Source organism: Gossypium hirsutum, chromosome A03 (genome assembly GCF_007990345.1).
Source record: "Gossypium hirsutum isolate 1008001.06 chromosome A03, Gossypium_hirsutum_v2.1, whole genome shotgun sequence".
Classification (NCBI taxonomy): domain Eukaryota; kingdom Viridiplantae; phylum Streptophyta; class Magnoliopsida; order Malvales; family Malvaceae; genus Gossypium; species Gossypium hirsutum.
In genome coordinates, this window is record NC_053426.1 from 70,243,651 (window position 1) to 70,267,114 (window position 23,464).

At 34.1% G+C, this 23,464-nt stretch overlaps 2 protein-coding genes across 7 annotated transcripts; both read left to right on the forward strand.

The window, feature by feature from the left end:
* Window positions 1–4,063: 4,063 nt before the first annotated feature.
* LOC107887383 (D-aminoacyl-tRNA deacylase) lies at window positions 4,064–7,790 on the forward strand. Of its 3 annotated transcripts, XR_001681160.2 has the most exons (10): window positions 4,064–4,336; window positions 4,418–4,598; window positions 4,675–4,817; window positions 4,901–4,964; window positions 5,648–5,700; window positions 5,965–6,020; window positions 6,259–6,333; window positions 6,514–6,702; window positions 6,892–6,967; window positions 7,406–7,451. XR_001681160.2 is itself a non-coding variant. In XM_016811595.2 (9 exons), the coding sequence occupies exons 1-9, from the start codon at window positions 4,223–4,225 to the stop codon at window positions 7,491–7,493; spliced, it is 963 nt and encodes a 320-aa protein (XP_016667084.1). In that variant the 5' UTR covers window positions 4,064–4,222; the 3' UTR covers window positions 7,494–7,790. The 3 variants fall into 3 exon arrangements, 2 of the variants coding, with proteins under 2 accessions (XP_016667084.1, XP_040951951.1); XM_016811595.2 differs by lacking the exon at window positions 6,892–6,967 and having other exon boundaries at window positions 7,406–7,790; XM_041096017.1 differs by lacking the exon at window positions 7,406–7,451 and having other exon boundaries at window positions 6,785–6,967.
* Window positions 7,791–9,666: 1,876 nt separating this feature from the next.
* LOC107887384 (uncharacterized) lies at window positions 9,667–13,993 on the forward strand. Of its 4 annotated transcripts, none has more exons than XM_016811596.2 (6): window positions 9,667–10,015; window positions 10,496–10,552; window positions 11,500–11,579; window positions 11,809–12,737; window positions 13,114–13,616; window positions 13,698–13,993. In XM_016811596.2, the coding sequence occupies exons 3-6, from the start codon at window positions 11,570–11,572 to the stop codon at window positions 13,804–13,806; spliced, it is 1,551 nt and encodes a 516-aa protein (XP_016667085.2). In that variant the 5' UTR covers window positions 9,667–10,015; window positions 10,496–10,552; window positions 11,500–11,569; the 3' UTR covers window positions 13,807–13,993. The 4 variants fall into 4 exon arrangements, with proteins under 4 accessions (XP_016667085.2, XP_016667086.2, XP_016667088.2 ...); XM_016811597.2 differs by having other exon boundaries at window positions 9,706–10,015; window positions 11,505–11,579; XM_016811599.2 differs by lacking the exon at window positions 11,500–11,579 and having other exon boundaries at window positions 9,709–10,015.
* The last annotated feature ends 9,471 nt before the right edge of the window (window positions 13,994–23,464 follow it).

Below are 23,464 nucleotides of genomic sequence, written 5' to 3' on the forward strand. Positions count from 1 at the left end.
ATTTATATAACACTGAGCACAGTTATTACTTTGGATTTATCTGATGAGACACTGAGTGCGAAACTGGTGTGTTGGTTGGATCTGAGTATCCATCCGAGTCCGAGTCCGAGTCTGAGTCCAAGTCGTGTTAATAGGGGAAATTTTAATAATAATTTATGTGATTGATATTGAAATGGCCAAGATGAGAAATGAATATAAGATGAGAAATATTGAATTGGCAAAGATGAGAAATGAATATAAGATGAGAAATGTGATATGAAATGATGAAATGAGATGTGAAACCTGAAATGAATTCAAGTGTTGATCAAAGAGATGAATCATGCCATTGCATAAGTTGAAACATTCAAATGTTATATGAAATGTCTTGTTATATATGTACTTGAACATGTGGAACTTAGAGGATGTAAGAAGAATGGAAAAATTTGTATCATGGATTTGAAACATAAGTGTATAATATTTCTTGTTGCGTTTTCACATTTTGATTACTTTTATTAAGTTAAATTTTTTGGATTATAGAAATACCACTGAGTTATACTCAGCATGCAATTTTGTTTTCCGTGCGTAGGTTAGGTACTCTTCGATTTATCCCCAACTCAGCATCAAACAACAAATCTTGAACTCAAGTGTCGTGATATCTTATTTTGTAATGGCATGTACCTAGGGAGTCCTTTGTTGATGTTGTTTATAAGGTGTTGTTATTTTGGTTTTAGTGAAAGGATGAATAGAAGCACATAAGTGCTAACGGAAGCCCATAGGGTTGAACAGAAGCTTATAGGAGCTGAACGGAAACCCACAGGGTTGAACATAAACTCATATGAGTTGAACAGAAACTCATAAGGGTTAAACTAAAGCTCAAAAAAGCTAAACGAGAACCCATAAGGGTTAAACTGAAGCTTAAAAGAGCTAAACGGAAAGCAAACATGAGTGTTCGCAACAAAGGCTGAACCTCAGTTTACTTGGGTAATTTTGCCGTCAATTCCCCTTTTTACACTGAACAATTGTATTCAATCCTGCGTTTCGTTTACTTCGAACATTCCATTCAATTTCATAACTTTTAAAATAATTTTATTTTAAACAAAAAAAATATGAATAAATACATAATACCATTCATTAATTTAATATTTAATATTAAATTTTAACCATACGAACTTACCTGGGCTGAATTGTGGAATTTGTAGTAGTTTGAGGACTATTCAGCTAATTTTCCTTTTTCTCATTTATCTTCAGACTCTTGATCTAAAATATATAGAATTAGCACATATAATTCAATTCTAATTCGCTTCACAATTTTATACCCTTCAATTTTTGAAATTACACAATTACCCCAAATTTTATAGTTTTTACAATTTAATCCCCCATTAATTAGCCTATCAAATAAGCTAATTTTTCTAAATTGGGAATTTATCTAATTATTCTAGGATATTTTACAGCCTTTGATATATAAAACTTTAGATAAAAGCCCTAATTCTTAAATTCTTCACAATTTAGTCCTAAAATCAATATCTATCAAATTCACTTAAAAAATCATCATATAATAAAATTAAAGCTTCAAATACATGTTAATTCATCATAAATATTTAGAACTCATCAATGGTAACTTTAAAAAGTACTCATAAAATTAAAAACTAATGAAATAGATAGTTGGACCTAATTGTAAAAGTCTTAAAAACATAAAAAATACAATGAAAAGGCAAAATTGAACTCACTTGTAGAAAAAAATATGAAAAACCAAAAAATATGAAAAACCAGCTTATAGGAACTCTTCTATGGTGTATTTCTAAAGTTTTAGAAGAAAAATATCTAGAATTCTCATGAAAATTCAATTTCTAAGCTTAATTTTACAAAATTTCCAATTTTACCCCATTGTTCACACTAATTTTTGTTATTTCTTGGACACACATGCCGTCCAGCCTTATAATAAGTGTATAATTGCCTATTTGGTCCTCTCTTAATTACCTCTTAAGCTATTTAATCATTTTAACTTTTGCACCCCTTTTTCAATTTAGTCCTTTTTAATTAATTGACTATCGAAACGTTAAAATTTCCTAACGAAACTTTAATACCAACTCAATGACACTCCGTAAATATTTATAAAAATATTTATGACTAGGTTTATGAAATCAAGGTCTCGATACCTCATTTTCGAGACTAATTGACATAATAATTCTTTTAACTCACAAAATTCACTAATTCAAGAATATTTTTAAAATCACAATTGACTCATAATTATTAAATAATAATAAAATTTTCAAACTCACTTGCCGGATTTAGTGATCTTGAATCACTGTTTTCGACACCACTGAAAATTGGGTTGTTACATCTATGGTGGCTAACACCTCTAGATGAATCTCTAGACGAGTATACAAGTTTGAGATGTTATACAAACATCTACCGGTGTTTGGATTTTCAAGAGTTGGCTTTGACCGTCCACAACCTGACTGATCTTCCCAGGAGACGTTAAGATCAAAATCAATTCTAGAACGCTGACTTGCTGGAATTACAACTTGAATGAGATCCAATTCAGCTATCTTCACGAACAACTCAATTGAGCTGAGATTTTCTATCTCAAGGGACAATAAATGGCTATCATTGTCACTAGATCATCATCATCATCATCTTCAAGCTCAATTCTGAGAACTTGAGCGGATCTGTTGAAACTGGAAATTTGTAAAACAGTCTCAACATTTTCTTTCCGTAGCGGGTTGTTATCTTTGTACTGATTTTTTATTTTAAATTTGCCAGCGAAACACGCTTGTTGAATCTCATTCATATTTTTTTTTACTTTGAAATACACGGCCTTCTTCAGTTGTATTTATCATTTCTCCATCGAAATGAACATAAACAAACAAAATTTGGGAACTCACCTTAAAAAAATTTTGCTTCCTTTCCAACAAAGAAAATATTAATATTTTTAATCTCGATTTTCAACTAATAAAGCAAATAAAAAAGCAAACAAAAACTCAAATGGAAGACAAAACACTTCTATATATATCTGATAAATTTGGTGCCGGCCAACTGATTCCTAAAATTAAGAAAACTAATTTTTTAATACTTGGTGCTGGCTATCAATGTTCCAAAATAAGAAAAAATCATTTTTTTAATGTGATAAATTGGTGCAGACTATCAGTGTCTCAAAACAAAAAAAAATATTTTCGGGACCTGAAAAAGGTAGTGCTGGCCATTAGTGTCCCAAAGTAAAAAAAATTACATTGGGACCAAAAAAATGTACTTGGTGCCAACTATTTACTGGCCAGCATTCAAAATTTTTTTTCTTACTTTGGGATAATGGTGTCGGCTATTAGTGTCCCAAGGTAAAAAAAAATTATATTGGGACCCAAAAAATGTACTTGGTGTCAACCATTTACTGGCTAGCAATCAAAATTTTTTTTCTTACTTTGGGACACTAGTATCGACTATGAGTGTCCCAAAGTAAAAAAAAATTACATTAAGACCCAAAAAATGTACTTGGTATGCCGACCATCAGTGTCCCAAAGTAAAAAAGAAAAGACCTTGGGACCCGAAAAATGTACCTGGTGTCAGCCATCTACTGGTCAGCACCCAAAATTTTTTTAAATTGACACTGGTGCCAGCCATCAGTGTCTCAAAGTAAAAAAAAAAAATTGCCTTAAGACTCAAAGAATGTACTTGGTGCCGGTCATCTACTGGCTAACACCAATTTTTTTTTAAATATCTTTGGTGCAGGTCATTACATGGGCAGAATCAAAATTTTTTTCAAATAGTGGTATACTTGTATACCAGTATGATACGATTTAAAAGAAATGTCCTAGTGCCAGCTATTTGGTTTCTAAACTCAAAAAAATTATTTTTTTAAAGTCTGACACAATTATTAGGTGACGATAGGGCCAAAACACATGGTAGTGCTGACTATTAAATTCCTCGAATTCAAATCAACTGTTTATTTTATGTTATTTTGGTGAATATTTTTAAATTAAAATTATTTTTATAAACATTTAAATTTTTTTTAGGTTAAACGGGTAAAAAAGAAAAAAAAACCGGCAACTGGATGCTTGAAAGCTTGAATCATCGTATGATGGGTTCAGTCCCGCTAACAAATACATTCACGCGTGCCTGTCTCGTCAAAACCCGTAGGCTTGGCGAAACCTGTGGGCTAGCCAGAAAATAGAACACGGAATTTCAGTACTTTAAATACCATAAATTTTTTTTTAATCAGACATAATTTCGACGCAAAAGGAAAGCTGAAATGGTGACGATAGTAGTAGCTACAACGAGCGATCCGGCCTCAATCAATCCAGCCTACGCCCTCTTGGCCATGCCCGGTTGGCTCCCCGTGCCTGCTCCCTCTTTATTGCAACAGGTCCTTAATTAATTTACTGCCATCGACATTACACATCTTAATTCTACAATTTTTTTAATTTTTATTCATTTCTTTCTTTAGGGAATCAAAAGTTTTGCTAATAAAAATGTGCGATTTCTTCAACACGACAAAGGCATTGTCGAAGAGGACGATTTGGATCGCCGTTGGGAGGAAGCTACCGGCGAGGCTGTCGATGAGGTTATTTTCTTCAGCAAACACACCGCTGTTTCCAACCGCCCTGCTCTCACCGTTCACCCAATTGGTATCCTTTATTTTTCTAAAACAAATTCTTCAGATTAAATCAAATATTTGTTACTTTCTGATTATTTGAAATGTAGGGGTGCCTCATTTGCGCGAAGGAGATGTTCCGCCACAGGGTGGAAGGCCTGGCTGGGCTGCGCCACCTGACCCTAGGATAGGGCCCTGGCTTAGGCTTTTGAAGAAACTTGCCCAGTCTCATAATTTGGTTCCTGAATTTGAGGTCATTTTAATTAATGATTATTACTAGTACAATTTCTTTTTCCCTTTCTCTCTTACTAATACTATTTTTAAATTTGGTTGTAGATAACTTTGGAGGGTACACATCATGGACCTATAACAACCAAACCAACTCTGTTCCTTGAGATTGGTAATCCACTGCTGTTAAATAATTTCTTGTAGGAAATTTAATTTGGAAACAAAAATCAATAGTGAATAAATAAATGGAAAAGCTACTATCTTGGTTGACATGGGATGGGATGGATTTTGCATTTCGTTTTACAAAGTTGGGATAAAAACCTTTATGTGATTAGCAATTTGAGGTTTCCTTAAGGCGGTTAATATGGTGAATCTTTGACAATTCAGTTTGGATTGTTGTTTAGAGATAAATTATGTGGCTAGTATACCTATACATTTACACAAATTGAGCTGTTAAATTGATATATGGATATGGATTTTATTCATTTTTCCTTTATGTACTACTTCATTGAGGTGAACATTCCCCTCAACTGATATTATCAATCATGCATTTCATTTTTATTCATAGTCAGTGATCGAGTTTTAGGTCATCATTTGCGTTATGCTTATCATGTGACTATTTTGCTTTTAAATAAATTGCTACCAGAATGAAGAACACAGTAGTTTCCATGGTTACTTGATTGCATCTGGAAGAGTTTTTATGCCGTTTAATTCTGTGACACAATTTTTTGTCTGCTTGGTGCTGATAGCAATTAGTACTTAGCTTTGTGTCATATGGATTTCTGCTGGTGTTCCTAGAATTTAATTATTTTCCTTTTTCTCTGTGCTTAATATGCTTTCTTTTTGTTGTTTTAGGCAGCACAGATGAGTACTGGAAGAGGCAAGATGCTGCCAAAGTCATTGCTCTAGTTGAGTATACGTTTATCATATTTTTTCTTTCAAGAAATTTTCATTAGCACAGCCCATTTGTTATCTTTCCTCTATTGTTGTTGTTATTCGTGTTCAGTTTTATTTTTAACATCCCAACTTAGATGATACAAAAAACTTGATGGTTGAACATGGATAAACTTTTGCTACTTTAAACGTGAACCTAATTTGTGGCACTAGGGAGATTAGATAGATTATTGGAAGTGAAGGCTTCATTCCCTAACTTTTTCTGTTTGTGCTTAAAGTTAGTTTGGGAAGGACTTGGGCTCGGAGGTGGTGCTGCAGTCGGAAACTGGGGCAGGTACTGACCTAATAACTGACATAAAAGTCATTAAGCTTTTCTTGCTGTTCCTTTACTGTATATGTTTTTATTAAACTCAATTATCTTTGGAGATTTCTATCCTGGTATTCTAATTGGTAATCAAGCACTTAATTTTGATTTATTTTCTGTTATTCCTTCTTTTGTTTGGTTTTTGGAAACAAAGAGTTTCTCATTCATGAAATATAACCTGGTGTTTTATAAATTCATGACACTCAAGGGAGAATGAAAGAAACAAAGTGCTTTTCGGAATTGGTGGTGGACACTACGCACCTCGGCATATGGATATAGTCATGTAAGTAATTGTTACCGTTAGCTTTTTCTACATTGGCCATGCACCTCTAGATCTTGAATTTTCTTCCTGTTATCTCCTGTTATTCCAAACTTATTGACATGCCTTTTTAAGTTTTTTGTGTTCTCCTGTTTCTAGGAAAAGAATAATAAACTTTCTTTTTTTGTAAACTACTAACTGCAGGAAAGAAGGTGTTTGGGTGGGCCACCTGCTTTCAGGATATTCTTTGCCAATGGAAGATCCAAGTCAGTCAAAAGAGAACGGAAATACTGATGGTATTGGTGGGACATGGAGACAATCGATTAAAGTTGCATTTGAGGCTACAAAATCAGCTTTCCCTGGTGGGGAAGTTTTGGCACATCTTGACCACAAGTAAGTTAACCGATAATTTTTTTACATGAACTCATGGTTCTATCATCTACGATTTTAGTTATATGTTGCAGTATTTGTCTAGAAATATGTCCCGAGTATTTGGCTACAGCTGGAACCAGTTGACCGAGTGTCCAGGAGTTGCTTGTTTTCAGTCATAAGTGGTTTTAGCTGGGTAAATTTGTGCAACAGATACTGACTTGTGTCCCGGAGCCATTGAAGTTTGGATTGGGAAACTAAAAAGCCAGAATAAAGTAAATAAAATTAGGTATGTAAAGTGATAAAAATGAATTTGAGTGCCCTTCCCTATCTAGCTTTCAAGTTTTACAGCATGTCTCTTATAGGCAAACTTGCATATACCGTGTTGGTTCTTAATTGTTTCGAGGACTCAGTGCTCCGTTTCACAATGGATTGTGAAAGTAAAAAAATGCAAATAGTGACTCCTAGATTTTTCATTTTTCTTTGGTCACTTGGAACAATTATCAGTGGCTGTTTGAGATAGTGGAGTCTAAGTGAGATTGTTGAAAGAAATTAGAAAGGGGATAAAATAAAACAAGAGGTAAACAATCTGGAGTCTAGACTTTAAATTTGTTCCAATTGATATCATCAATCGGTTTGGCCGCGACTTATTATCCGCTATAATTTCTCCTGCTGACATCTTAGATACTGTTTCAGTATTTGTCTTGATGCTTATTCCCGATTTCAGGAGTTTCAAGGGCTGGCAGAAAAATGCAATAACTGCATATTTAGGTGAGCTGAGCATTAAAATCGGAAAACCGAATGATTTCATTTGATTGATGTCGGTTTTTGGATCGACCACTTTTCCGTAGCAAAAGCGTCAATGCAGAAGATTGATTTAAAATCTATACCATAGTTAATCAGCTGCTTCTAGACAAATTTCGGTTGTGAAATTGAAGAGCAGTATAGGCAGAGATGGTTTGACAAAAAAGGCGGCGTCTATACATAATTGCTTCATGCTTTGTATGGGTTTATCCAGGCTTGTTTTACTTCGATCCATTTGTAGTAAGCTAGATGATAGATGAATGAAATTATACGAGTAATTAAAGAAGTTCAATATTTATACTTTGCTACTTCGATTTTATCTCTTTAATTCTAGTCTCCATGTGGGGCTACTTGGCCAGAAATGATTTGGCCATTAAGAAACTTGCACAATTTGCCGACATTCCTCTGGCTGTCAGGAGCCAACCCCAAGTGCTGAAAACCCTCCATTATCGGCATCATTGGATCATATGATTTGGAAGCATATATGGACTTTTCTTCCCATTTTAATACACTTATGGATTATTTTTGGACTTGAACTTACATGAAAATAAAATATTTCCGAACGAAATATTTCCGAACGAACTGTTGGTGCTGAATATATGACTTGGAATAGAATTGTTGATCTCAATATATTTATTCACGATCCAGATTACTTTCTTCCTTGAACAAATAAAAAACCTGGAGCCATGTAGGAAGTATAATAGCTGCCAAAAACCTACAGCATTGGCCGACCAAGTCCCCATCAGAAAATAAGGCAGAAATCAGCAAAAATTGTCCCCCACTTGTCCATTTCACGAAAGGGAATTCAGTCATCTTGCTTGGGGATTAGTTTTTTGAGAGGAAGAATTACTTGCTGTCAAAAGAAATGAAAATGAAACCTAAATTAGTATTAGTTGCTTACATATTAAATCACATAGGTAGATTCAAATGATCCAATGCATTTTCTAGACTATTTTACTAATCAAATCCCAATCACTTAGAATTACGTGCAAATGCATATGATAAACAGAAAACTATTGATATCACCACCGTTACCTATAGAATATAGAAATGGTAGTGGTACATGTGAAACTGTTAATTCAGTACCATATTTTATGGTATTTTTTAACCCTCCATGTTTTGAGATCCCCAATCCCCATGCATTTGCAATGTAAACAACCCTTCTTTTTTTGTCTTTTTTCTACTCAAAATAAATACTACTACTACTAATAATTCTTGGTTTTTTTCTCTTTAATAATTTTTAGCCGAAAAAGATATTTGGTTTTCTTGGCTGCCTAAGGATATGGTGAACCAGTGAGGTAATGACACGTAATAGTAACAAAAATAAGTTGGGGGATCCAAAATGTACCTAATTGTACCTCCACATCCTGAAATCCGTTGCCACCTATTTTTAGCCTTTTCCACCATCTTACAAACGTCACCATTCATCGGCTTCGTCACCCAAATAAATATCACTTCAAAATAAAGGTTGGACGTTCATCACAAGATGGATACACGTGTCTCTTATAAAATCCTCACACAAGAAAGGAAAAGTCTTAACGGTGGGCTATAAATCCAGAACACATTAAATTTTTTTATCAAACGGAGCTTGATTGTAATTTAAAATTAGAACTAAAATCACACATTTTCAACATAGTTTGTCCAGAGTTAGTAGCTTGCCGCCTAACAACCATTTTTCATTAAAACTTTTCTTTCTAAATAATTAATTACGGTATAATAAATTTAATTTTCAAAATTTTTACATTTTAAAAATTTTATTTTAATTTAATCTGTAATATTTATGTAAATGTGTAAATATTAAGATTAAATTTTTTTATTTCTTTTTAGAAGAAAGATCTAATTAATAAAATATATAAACATTGATATTAACTTTATTATTATACCAATCAAAATTATATACAATTAACATAAGGCATTAATATAAACTAATTGTTCTTAATTATTTACTTTTAAAAAATTATAAATTAAATTATTTTAATTTTATTAAAAAAATTAATTTACTCAATTTTAAAATTTACATAGATTAAACAAATTTTTTTATGAAAGCTTTTTACTTTTAAGATGGTTAGAAATATTTTGAATTTAAATTTAATTATTCAAATATAATATTAATATATTTTATTCTATTCACAAGTCAAGATGTTATTTTTAAAGAAACTTAACACGTGTGAACGAAATCATCGTCATCTTCATCATATCTTCACTGGTTTCGCATACACGTTAAAACTTCCCCTTCTTTTTGTTTTACTTTCTCTGCCGGCTTTTTATTTTACAACTGATTACGGAAGATTTCATTTCTCCGGCGAAAAACAAGACAAACAAAATTGTTGACTTAAAAGAACAGAGCTGAGATTTCCGACACCTTTGTCGGCTTCGAAAAATTTTAAAAAAATTCAAAAGGAAAGGGAAAAAGGAGAGAAAAATTGTTTTGGGGGGCTTTCTTTTTCTTGTTTACTTCTTCTTGATGTTGTTGCTGTTTGGTTGGAAGGAAAATGTTAATTTCCTTTTTTTAAATTTCTGAGAAACTGATCAGGTAAAGTGGCGTTCTCTGTGTGGTTAAACATAGTTCTAAAATAGGTTGGGGATAATTAATGCTAAAACTGAGTCAATAAATAAAAGGCTTGTCGTGGGTGGTTCTCTCTCAAAAACCCAAAAATAAATAATCAGGGAAAACAAATAGAGCCGTTTGTTTGGTTTGCTATGGCCATTAATAGCACATAGAAGTAGAGATTTTTTACTTTTGACCCTTTTAATTACGATGTTTTTTTTGGATAATTACAAGAACTCTCTCATTTCCTTAATAATCTCTGTTTTCTTTCTTTCATCTGTTGTGAAAATCCCTCTTAAAACACCCAAAGCTGGGGTTTAGAGCTTTGTTTTTTAAGCTTCTTTATTCCTATTATTTACTTTGTTTCCTTTCGAGCTATCCCAAACTCCAAAGACTCTTCCTCACCCTTAAGGCCCCCTTTGTTTCATGTACAACCTTGTTTATGTTTTCACTTGGCTTTTACAGTGAAGATTGTTGGAAGTTCCAGCACTGAATCAACAGAGAAGAACCAAAAAAAAAGAGGTACTGTAAAACTATAATTTAGCTTAGTAATTTTAATAACTCTGTTATCTTTTTGTATGAATGTGTTTCTCTTTTCATGGTTTCTTGTATTTGTTGGGATCTGCTTCACATCTTTGATATTCTCTCCTTTTGGTTTTTACGTCTTTGTTTTCTTGAGCTTGAGAGTTATATAAAATATGGGATTTTTGTTATAAAAAATATTATAATATGTTAGATCTGGTTAGAGCTAGAAAACAGAACATATTGCGGCATTGTTGTAAAAAAAGGTTTCATTTTTTAGGGTTTTAAAATCAGTTAAAAGCTTTTGAGTTATAATTTAGTGGTTGTAAGTTCATATAAGCTTTTCAAAAAGTTTTTTTTTTCTAACCCTCTCTTGTCTTTTTGTATATTGAGGACTGACTAAGAAAAGATTCCTCATGGTGAACAGAAATATATTTTTTGGTCATGAATCAGTTTCTTCAGATTGTTGCGCTTTACTCTGTTATTGCTGTATATATTTGAATAAATTATTAGCTAGAAGTAACCGACTGTGGATTGGAATTTTTTAGGGCTTCAAATTTTGGTGGAAATTGTTGGTTTTCTAAGATGATAAATAAGCTTTGCTTACAAAGTTCTTCTCATCTGTTTTTGTTACTTTCATCACTGGTCATTTTAGCTTTGGGTTTCTTTGCTTTTGAATTTTATTCTTTGGAGATCAGTTAGTTTTTTGTGTTAAAGCTGCTCGGTTTGTATATTTCTATGCTTGGAAAAATGTTTGTGGAAGCCATCGTTTATGACATGGCAGTTTCAATTGATCATATGAGCTGCTTCATCTTTACATCCTTTTTTTATCAACTCTGTATTTTTATATGTCAGCCAATGCCAATAGCTGTTTTCTATTCAATCATTTTTCGATGATTTTGAGTTGGTTGATGATGATCTAACTTTGTCCTGCATTTCATGGCCAGAATAGTTCACAAATGCCATGTGGTTTAAGATATCAACTCGTAGCAACCACGAGGCCTATTGATGTAAAACATGAAACTTGGTAATAATATATTTTCTAATTTTCCTTCTCATCATCTCGATCGCTCTGTTTGTATATGTTATCTTTGCTTTCTGTTTTCTTTGTCTGCTGGAAGTCAGTTCTGCTTTAGTTTATCACTGCACTTCTTTTTCAAAATTTGACTGCATATGATGTTTAACCTGGTTTCGAATGTGTTAGTCTACATTTTCATCTTTCAGGTGTTACTAACTCGTGAATGTTTTGGTTGCAGATAGTGAACAAGTGCTTTGCCATTCAACTGTAGGCCTCAAGAGTGACTCAAAGCCGTATTCCTTTATAGACTCTAAACCTTTCAAAAACAAAGAGAAGCCTCTGGATTCTGTTGGACTGAATGCAGAAGGATTTGTGAAGGATGATATGAACAGGGTAATGCATGATATAAAAGGAAATGATGGAGATACGGACCCCATGCTATATCTAGAGAAGACAGGAGATGGATGGCCAGCATCAAAACTTAATTGTTCTATGAGTGTAAATGACTTTTCCAATGGTAATGAAAAGGAGGCCCGAGATTTCGTGCCACCAAATTCTCATTCTTTGAAGAATATGGGTTCATTTCAGGACTCGGTTTTTTATTTGGACAAAAGTGTAATGGAATGTGCATTGCCCGAATTGGTAGTTTGCTATAAAGAGAGTGCATATCATGTCGTCAAAGACATCTGTATTGATGAGGGAGTTCCAACTCAGGACAAGTTCTTGTTTGACAGTGGTGTGGACAAGAAGAGTGATTGCAACTTTCTGCCTTCTGAAGAGGATCAAGACAGTAAGCTGCTGAAAGAAAAACCGGAGAGTGATATATCTATGCAAGCTGGTTCCATGTATCCAGAAGAAAATCAAATGGACAAGGATAATGAACGTGATTCTAATAAAAAAACCATTTCTGATAAATATACCCAAGATATTTCCTTATCTCTAGAAGAAAATGAGCCTAAAAACAGAATTCCAAGTCAATGTGATACGGAGGATTTGATACTGTCTAGGAAAATGATGGACGACACAATGAAAATGGCCAGAGATGATGTCTCCAAAGAGTTGTTTACCCTTGGAGAGTTGCTTTCCATGCCAGAATTCAGCACAGTGAAACCCGAAGCTATGTCATCCAATTGCAAAAGTGATGGAATCAAACAACAGTGTTTTCAGGTAAACTCATCTTGGTCAAAGTTACTAAATTCCGATGTACTATGCTGAAATTCCTTGGAATAACAATATGGATTCACCAATGTATGCAGGGAAACATGCATGGTTATATTTTATCATCCCCTAATTTTTGCATTCATGTTTGTGTTTAGCATCGAAGGCACCTCGTTTTCTAGTAATTATATGTGTTTCCCATAATGAACGGACCCTCTGTATGAAAAGTTGAAACAAGAAGAAAAACCATTGTAATTTTGTTTTCCACCTAAGTTAGGAATCTATGAATATCTGAAAGTGATAAGTATCCAGATTGTTGAAGTTACTTTTCTGTTAGGGGTTCACATCTTAGGAAGTAACATGATGTATTTTGACTTCTACGCAGAACTCAAAGGAGAAGGAAGTCATGGTGATGCCTCCTTTGGTTTCTGCAGATAAAGAATCAAACAATAGCTGCAAGGAGACAATTCTATCTGCTTCTGCCCCGGTCTCTGTAGCTGAAGAAATGGACAGTGTGAAAGGGGAAGCTACCATGTTCAGCCCTGCTACCAGCAGCAGCCTTGTCAATGAGGTATCAGATGATAGCAAACTGGCAGCTCGAAGTATCGCATTTGGCTTTGATTCTTCTGCATTGACGAGCAGCAAAGATGAGGGTTGCCACAATCTTGATCGTGAAGCTCTTGAGACTGGCCATACACCCAAGCTTGAAGACATAGCTGATCAGCCTTCTTCAAACAATCTTCAATGTGGAAACGGAGAGTCTAGTTTCTCTGCTGCTGGCCTTGTAACAGGTCTAATAAGTTACTCTGGGCCGATAGCATATTCAGGCAGTCTCTCTCATAGATCAGATAGCAGCACAACGAGCACGCGATCCTTTGCCTTTCCAATGTAATTTACCTACATCTATTTTGTTTCTTGCTTCTAACTTGTTTGTTAATAACCAACTAATCCTTGTTTCCTTTGATTCAGATTGCAGTCTGAATGGAATAGCAGTCCAGTAAGAATGGCAAAAGCAGATCGGAGACATTACCGGAAGCATAGGGGTTGGAGGCAGGGACTCCTTTGCTGTAGATTCTGAAAATCCATAGGTTATACAAATTTTTATTAATTTTGTTTATCAAGTTATATACATCATCTACTTATCTCTGGCTTGGCTTGTAATGTGCAGTAGGTTTTAGAGTTTGGATCTCATGCATGCAAATTGAGCTGCAAACAATATCCTAATCCTATAATATTCATATATCATTGTAGTATTTATTTATTTACTTTTGGTTTTTGGCTTTCGTGTTCATAATCTCAACATATATCAGATAAAGAGAGTTCATCATTAGTCATAATTGTTTTGCCTCCACATTTCTGGTTCATAATATCAGACCCACAAATCGATTGGCGGCTCAAATGGAATGATAACTAAAAATTTAGTTTCAACTTTTATAATTAAAATATCCAGTGTTCAACTCCTGTTTATTTTTTTTTCTAAAACCGGAATATAACTATGCTTAATGCCTGCTGGGTTAAACGGGAAATTTTCTCTTTAGCCCTCAAAATATAAGCATTTTAATGAAACAATTTTAACCTCCTGATCCTTAAATACAGCGGCCCATTTAGGTTTCATGGATGCCTGCCTGCCTTGCTCAATTATTATTTGAACTTGGTCCTGTAAATGCTAAATAGTATCAGTGGACCAGAATCTTTCCTTGGAAGATTTTAGCCCACTTCTTATCTCTGGACGCAGTAGGTTATTATAATAGAAGGCGAAGCAACGTCAATTTTCCTTGAATTTTGGATGCCAGTTCTAATTGATGTTCCCAAGCTGTCCCCCTGTTATTGCAATAGCAGCTCCGTATGTCCTATCAATAATATTTAGTACCACTGAGAACACAAGTGATACTGTTATTTGATAACTATTGTAAGTCACCTCTGAATTCCAGGCAGGTTGGACGCTGATTCAGTGCATTATTACACCACTCCATATTCAACTTTAAATGCCTTCTCAATTGTTGAGCAATAATCCGACTGGATTTGTTAATCTGTCTTATGACTACATACGAGCTAAGAGAAGGAAGTCCCATTTTTGTGATTTTAAAGGTGTCATATTACTAAAACACAATTATTACAAAAGGATTTTTTTTATTCAAATAACACCTATTGGAACATCTTACACCCAATCTGAATGAAGATTGGAGCAACCTAAACATACATATCATACGTTTGTCAATTTTAGATTCAAATATAATGTTTTCATAGATTATGTCGGACTTTTATAGATTATCTTGGATGAAATATAAACTTAAACGAGCTTTGGAACAATATTCGGGGACCCAAAATACACAAACAGAGAATTAGGTGTGGATACATGAGTCTATGGTATCAATATAAGTACCAAAAATTTAAATAGTTTAGCTCTAGAGATCAATGTACCGATACATTCGAGGGGTTGTACAAATACATTAGGAGATGTACTGATACTATAAGGCCATGTATTGATACGTGCATCTCTTGTTTCAAAAATTTGATCACTAACTTCAATGTATTGCAACATTTGAGTCAAGTATTGATACTCTTCAAAAGGTACTTATACATGAGTCTGAGGTTTCAATATCTCATCCTAGAAACCCCCCAAAATTGACCAATTTGGTCACTCAAACATGCTTCAACATGCACTTAAGTAAATCGACATGCAATAAAAGTTATACTAATAAATTTAACATGCCAAAACAAGATTGTAACACAATAATTCATGCCTACAAACATACTAAATCAAAATTGGATCCCCTAAGTAGAATTTGTATACAAATAACCAAGCTTGCATAATACTAAATTAATTCCTAAGATCAAAGTATGGTATAACCAAAATACCAACATGTCAAATAAGTGTCAAATAACCATAAGCAATATTGACCAAACATATAACATCCAATTACTAAGTTTAATAGTCTAGGTCATAGTTTCATGGGTAGGGGATCAAAGCCTGTGAGGATTGTGCAAAAAGTGTCCCATAAAGTTCAATTGATGAAATGTGGCTCATTTAACCCGATTGAACTAGCCCGACTAGTGGAACCCTTGGAGAAGCCCATCTACTTGAAGCCTTGGTGGCCCATTAAAGCACTCCAGTAAAACTAGAGTTACTAGGGTAAATAGTGTAAATCCTAAAAGGATAAGATTGTACAGAGTTTAAATCCCTTAGGACTCTCAATTGTAGATAGGCTTTAATCTCGACCGTCAATGTAACTCAATTTGTACCATTGGTTTTAGGGGAGCTCAACTATAAATAGAGGCCATCCCCCTCATTTGTATTCACTTAGATGTATTCCATTCATAGATGTGAATATATTTGATAGCATAACACTTGGTGTGTGCTATTTTCCTTTGGCTTTTTTGTTATTCGCTATTCTTTTGTTTTGAGTTTGCTTTCGTTATATTTTTCTACCTTAGAGAATTTCTACGAGAACTCTCACTTTTGTAAGAGTTAGGTTGACCTAGACACATTCAGAGGGAAAAAATCGCCTAAGGCTGCACGGTTTGTGAGACTAAATTTCTAGCCTCGTAACAATTGGTATCAGAGTTAAGGTTTAAAAGTACCATTGAAATGTCAAAAAGAGCAGATGAGCAGAATGTCTCGATGAAAACCCGTGCTGAAAGGGGTAGGAAATATAGCAGATTGTAACGCTCGATTTGTGCTAGCGTACATAGTCGTTATCAAGTAATAAGTAAAAGAGTTATCGTCTCCACAAGGGCTGTGTATGTTAATCAATATATTACAAAATTAAAGTTAACAATTTGATGATAAAAACACAATATCTTAAGTGATGGGTGATTAACTAAATTAAATTATCTAGATGCAAGATTGATCCCTAATGCAATTTAAACTAAATGCGAAGTATGAAATGAAATGTATGAATGAATTTAGCAAAAACACAAACTTCAACAATCAATAACATTAATAGGCTAGGATATTTACATTATTCAACTTAGCTTATTTTTATCATACTTAACAGTGTTCGGAAATTATTCCATGGCAACTCGGTCTTTCATGAGTTTGAAAACCAAATTAAGTCATTTCGGAATCTTTTACTTAGTAAAATATGCATTTTACTGATCATATTAAATTAAGGGTTTCTTAGGATTCATGTGAAGTAACATGGACGGGTTAGGTTTGAAACAGTTTAATCACATAAACCTAAAAACTATGCAAGATAATAGAGCTCATTAACGTTATTATGAACCTTTAATTTAGTCGGGTTAGGATCTAAATTAAGCATGCACATTTCAATTAGTGTGTCCACTAGCTATCATCTGGTTAGGATCACTCAGTTAATTCTAATGCATCCGGTCACATATGAATAAAATACATACTTGAGTTTAATTGAAAACATGATCGACTGAGGCACAAACACTATAGATATGATTTAAACAAACTTCATTAAATAAATGCAATCATCCTAGTTAAATATAATTAAGCTACCATTGTAGATGACAAGATAATAAAACCCATTGCAAACATGATTAAAATCAAAATAACAAAGTATAATAAGAATAAACTCTGTTGAATCAGCAGTCTCATGAACTCTGATTGAAGATGTTTTCCTTCGGTCCTTGTGTTGTTCCTTTGTTAATGGCTCCTCAAGGTGGCTAGTCAAGAGATAATCTTATCAAGGTTTTTGGCTAAGAAAGAAAATATGGGATGTTATGCGTGGAAATGAAGAGAGGAAATGAGAGAATGGATGATGATTGAGAGATGTGAAGAATGAGGGATGTAGGGATAAGGGATGATTGAAATGGGGAATGAGTGAGAGTATTTATACTTGAAGTAGATGGTAAAGTTTACTAAAAATAGGGATTGGAATCCCTCCATTTTCTCCATTGCTTGGTCGACCATATTTTGTGGAAGAAGATGGGATGATGGTTCCTTTATTTGAGTATAAAATCATGATAAATTTAGGCATGGGTTGGATGGTTTCAAGGGTAATATTCGTGTGTTGATTTCCAATGATTCTCCAAATGTAGGGACCTCAAGTAATTAACCTAAAATAGATTTTTGGGTAGCCAACATGCTTGTGTCGAATTTGGGCTTGACTCCCTATTGTTGGATGGTTCTGTGACCCATTAAATAATCAAACTTGTTCACCATGTAGCATCATTTTAACTGGGTCAAAATAACACCTTGTTGACCCATTGAGCATGCTTTTGTCATCTAATATAGGAAATAAATAGCTCATGTTCATGTAACTTTATAATAAGATCTTTATTAAATTAACTTCATGGTCCCATTGCACAAGTAAATATAACACATTAATGATAACATGAAATAATTTAATTTATGCACAAAATTCATGTAATAAAGCACATATTTGCATATTTTATAAATTCATGTCCATTATTGAGGTTTAAGCAAAATTTACTAAATTAATTAACAAATACTCAAGATTAGTATCATTTTGAAGTAAAAAAGGTGGTAAAAGCAAAGCTACTAGAAAAAAAACCTATATAAATTAGAGTTTACACACCCTCAAACACAATGCATTGCTCATCCCAAGTAATGTTTCACGTAAAGCACAACTTTTGCTAAGGCAAATTTTGCAATAAGTTTAAGCAGCATCAATCTTTACACATAACCATGCATCAACAAAATCATGCTCACAAACTCTTTTATTGTTAAGTCATTCATTTTCAAACATTATTTCAAAATTTTATTCTAAGTGCAGAAAAATGCTAGCATTAGTCATAGAGTGCATGCTTTTCAAGGTCATACATAACATTCACCATTCGATCAAAGTTTTCTTATCAACCAAACAAAGCAATCACAAGGTCTAATTAATAGTCCTTATATGTTGAACTTAGTAATTCCTTTTCACTAATGTAGTCAGCATAATCATCCAAATCAATAAGTCTTTTATAAGGCTGTAATGGGGCTACGCTTAAGGTAGGGATAAATAAAAGTGATATTTAGGTTCAGTAATCTTAATCCTAACTTTTCCTTGGATCTTTTTGAAGTACATTCTTCCTACTAATGGGTTCTTCACCCCCCAAACTTAATTTTGAAGCATATGCCCAATATTTATCAATACTTTGAGTATTTATTTTGCTCTTTTTTGCTTGACATTTGAATAGAGCTTTTTTTTTTACATACGAAGAACATGTACATCTTTTCGAATTCTTCCTCTATTTTTGCTCACCAAGACAAGTATAGTTAAGATAGGTGCAAGAATAAGATAAAATTTTAAAAAATGGTAACATAGATTATGATGAAGGTAAATAACAATAAAATAAGCTTTAAGGCTCAAATTAAGGTTTCAAGGGTCAAATACATATGGTAGGCTCGAAAGGCTCAAACGATCCAAAGAAAATATGCCTAAATCAAGTTTAGATTCTTATGCCTTCTAGGATTTCGCCTCAAGAAAATTACTAAGTCAATTCTAAGGACTTAAATCTTCATGCATATCTATTTCAAAAGACCAATTTTTATGGAAAAAGGCTACATAAGACCTAAGAACATACAAGCATTCCATTACTCAGATAACATAAAAAAACTCAAATAAAATCAGAAATCATACTTGTATTTGAGCTAACTTATGAACAATATTTTCTTTGAACATTATTTTATTTCAGCATTTTCATGTGAAAGAATTGAAACATACTTAAGAAAAAAATTTAAAATTCATGCTAAGATTGCCTTACCTCCTTTAAAAAGAAGTAATGTCCTCATTGTGAAAACAAAGTAATGAATGAAAACTGAACATTAGGTAGGGTTGTAAGAAAGAGAGGCAAGTCATGAAGACTGCTTAAATCTCAACAATCCATCCTAGACATATTCATTCCCATTACCACATCACTTCACTTTTTTCTTTATTGAAGAGGCATTGAGCTTATTTTATTCATGCTTGTATTATCTTTTTTATTATGTGAAAGAAAAATATTAACTATGAAAGAAATATAAATGCCTAAAAATAAATAAATGCTAAGAAAAAGAAATTCCCCGCTTTTTATTCGTGTCATCCTCCATGTATTTTTTCCTTTCCCTTTTTTTGTTGCACTTGATCCCACAATCTCCTCTTACTATGTCTTGAAGATATGATCTGGGAACTTAGGAACAAAAGTGTTATAGATATTCTTAAAAGTATTTTGTATGGTATCATCTCTAACTTTTGCATATATCCAGTAAGCTTGTTGTTGGTTATGGATGAATTTCCACATATCCATCATAGTTGAGAATTCTGATTTATTCATCGCATTTGACGAGGTGGGTATTGGAATAGTCAACTCAGGATTAACACTTGGCTCAATTGGTTCAGTAACATTTGATTCCACCCTTGGTTCAGGGTTGTTTGATTCTTTTTCAGTTTCTGCTTCTTATGAGTTGATGACTCATCAAATTTTGGTTATTTTGGTTCATTTGGATCCACTTGGTTCATTAGTTGATGACACCCCTGAAGAGCCCAGCTCTATTGGACCGAAGTCATTCCGTAACTGACCATTGGCCCCCAGATCTAGTATTGGGCCTAGCGACCCTTCCCAATATCCTTAACATAGCCTGGGACTACATAAGACCCAGTCTCAGTAGCAGGCAACACTGGCGTCTCACTTGTATCTAGATTTGGCATACTTCCCAGTGAAAAGGACTTAGCTCCAGCCCCTCTACGACCTCTTCCTCGGCCTCTAGTACCTCATCCATAGATACCTCGTGCGTTCATGTCTAATCGGGTTTATCTGTATTTGCAAATTTTATGAATTAGTTACGGTTTCAATATTTATTAGCAGATGTTTTATGTAAACAGTTTCAGTAATTCAGAGTGTTTTTTGTAATTTGCAGTCTCTATCAATTTTTCTACAGTCTTAATATGCACTATCTAGAGTGTTTTCATAGTATACTACCTACATTAGTTTCAGAATATCATAGCATTTTCAATTTGAACAAAAATCAGTTTCAGAGTACTTACAGGATCGGCGCCGGCAACTCGATGTTCCACATATTCAGTCAAATCATAAATAATTTTGAGATTAATTTTTTAAAAACCAATTTTTTTGAAACCCAAAATCCAAAGTCGAGTTTTACAACCTGGCTCTGATACCACTAAATGTAACACCCAAACCTAGCCTAGACGTTATGACCGAATTTGGGATGTCACATGATAGAGTGTTTGAATACTAAGTTTCTACGATAAAACCATTTCTGTTTAATTACTTTTCTTATCTCTTATTAATTCCAAGATCCTTACTCGTTTAATCGATTGTTTTAAACATAATTCATTGCAGAAACTTTTAAAACTGTTTTGAGTAAATCGTGTGTTTAGAAAAAACTTTGCCTTTTTGAAAACTAAGTTTTCCTACGTCTAGCAGTTATAAATCCATAAAAAATAAATAAAAACCAAATTTAAGTAAAAGTCCCCAAATTACATCCAAATAAACCACTTCAAATAAAGCCGTAAATTATAAATCGTAAAAGTCCAAAACTGTAGTCACCCTTGAGTCCTCTACCGCATCGATCCATCTGGGTTTGGGGATTACCTGTGCACATTAAACAAAAGGGTGAATTTGCATAAACTCAGTGTGTAATCCCTCATAAAACAAACAATAGTAAAGCACAGTGCACAGCCAAACAGTCTTGGGCCTAAGCCCTTTCCAGTATCAGTAACAGTTTAGGCCTTAGCCCATCTCAGTACAGAATTAATTATACAGTAGAGCCTTAGCCCATCATAGTATCAGTATCAGTTATAATATATTCAGTAGCAAAGTCCTACCCAACCAGCCTCTACACACCATCTCTGTCTAACCCTACACTCTATGTGGGGATTAAATCATCCACCCATCCCTACACTCCAAATAGTACCGAATGCGGCAATAAACAGTATTTTATAGCTGAGCTGCCAGATATTAGGCTTAAGAGCCTTTCAGTACACTTCTTCCAAATAATATCAACCCACCCCAATGTAATGCAACATATAATGAAATGTCATGCTATCACAGATCTATCAGATACACATACAGTTCATTGCACATGCTTATATATAACATGCTCAATACATAATTCACATAATCAACTTCACATAGATAAGGGTCTAAGTAGTGCTTACCGACCCTACGGAAGGTTCACAGTTGACTTCGACGAGCCGTGTAACCTTAACAAACATTTCAGTAAAAATGGGCTCAGACGCCCATATGGCCTGCCCGTGTAGGCCTACACGGCCCAAATTTACCTTGGCCGTATGGATCACACGGCTTGGTCTAAAATACCACACATTCGTGTGGACCCACACACTCGTCAGCCCCACATGGCCTAAATTAGTCTAGCCTATGTGTCGCACACGGCCTGTCTGGCCATCACACAGTCATGTCATGTGTACATAACTTGACCTCGTCGAACACACACTTGTATTAGGGCACACGGCCTACCACATGAGTGACCACACGCCCGTGTAGCATCGATAGTGAGGTTTTTGGCTTTTATTGAAACCTCATTTTCTGTGCAATCGAGTACACATCTGATATTATTTTTTATGTAAAAGCACTCCTAAGGTCACCAGCACCTATAATCGACAACCAAACTCCACCATCAGTTATAAATCGCAACTAATCCGAAACCAAAACATTGGCAATGGTTCAATTAAACCATTCGTCACTTACCTTAGAACGAGCAACGAGGTTTACAAAAGATTAGAACGCCAATTGAACTCCTCCAGTCCATTGATTTTCCTCTAACATAAAAATTAAACTCCATTAATCAAGAGTTCTTTAACCAAACTCAAACCGTGCTCACTACACTTATCGAACACACACCAAAGACCGAAACTATGAGGTATGAGAAAGTGGCAAAAGGTCGAAAGCAGGGAGCAAAATCGATGACAAGAAAAGAGGGAAAAGAAAACAAAACGAAGAAACTTCTAAAAAATTTTGAGAGAAAAAGAGAGAAAACTGAAATTTGGGAAAAACCAACAAAAAGATGTGATACACATCCACTAACCCACTTCTCAGAGTTTTGACCCCACCAAAACACTTCCTAAGAACCGAGCAAAAATAAACTCCCTTTCTCACACATGGTTCGAACTCAAGACCTTCAGCAAACTAACACTCCACCTAACCATCAGACCAACAAGCCTATTTTGATTTTAATTTACAAAGAATTAATATAAGCCTATTGAACAGAGATAGGGCTAAATTCCAAAATAATCAAAATTTGCCAAAAGCTAGGCTTGAATTTGGGACCTCTCACACACACCTAAAACACTTAACCGCTGAAGCAGATACACAATTGCGTCCCATTTTAACATAACCAAAAATATAAATTTTGGGGCGTTACAGCCTTTGCATGGTCGATGTAGAGAACTCGCTAATCAACAAATTCTATTAGTGAGTTTTGTGTTGGCAAACCATTCTATTAGTATCCGTTAAGTGATTTATTTTATTTTACATATAGAGTTCACTAGTGGTGGATTGTTAGACTCGATAGTTTTCTTTGTAAGCGCAAAAAGTAAGGCTGCAGCTATGGAACAGTGTACCATACTCGCTTGTGAGACATGAGTATATTGTTAAGTTTTAGTGGGTTCTTTGTTAAGATGTACTTGGAATTGAACTACAGTACTGTAGATGACAGCTTAATATGTTTAGATAGTTGAATGACTTATTTAAATGGTTTCTTATGAGTACAAGCAAAGTGTACCACTCTGATTAGTGGTAACAGTGCTGTTTAGTAGAAAGGATTACCTATAGATTGATATGTCACCCACCAAGGGTTGTCGAAT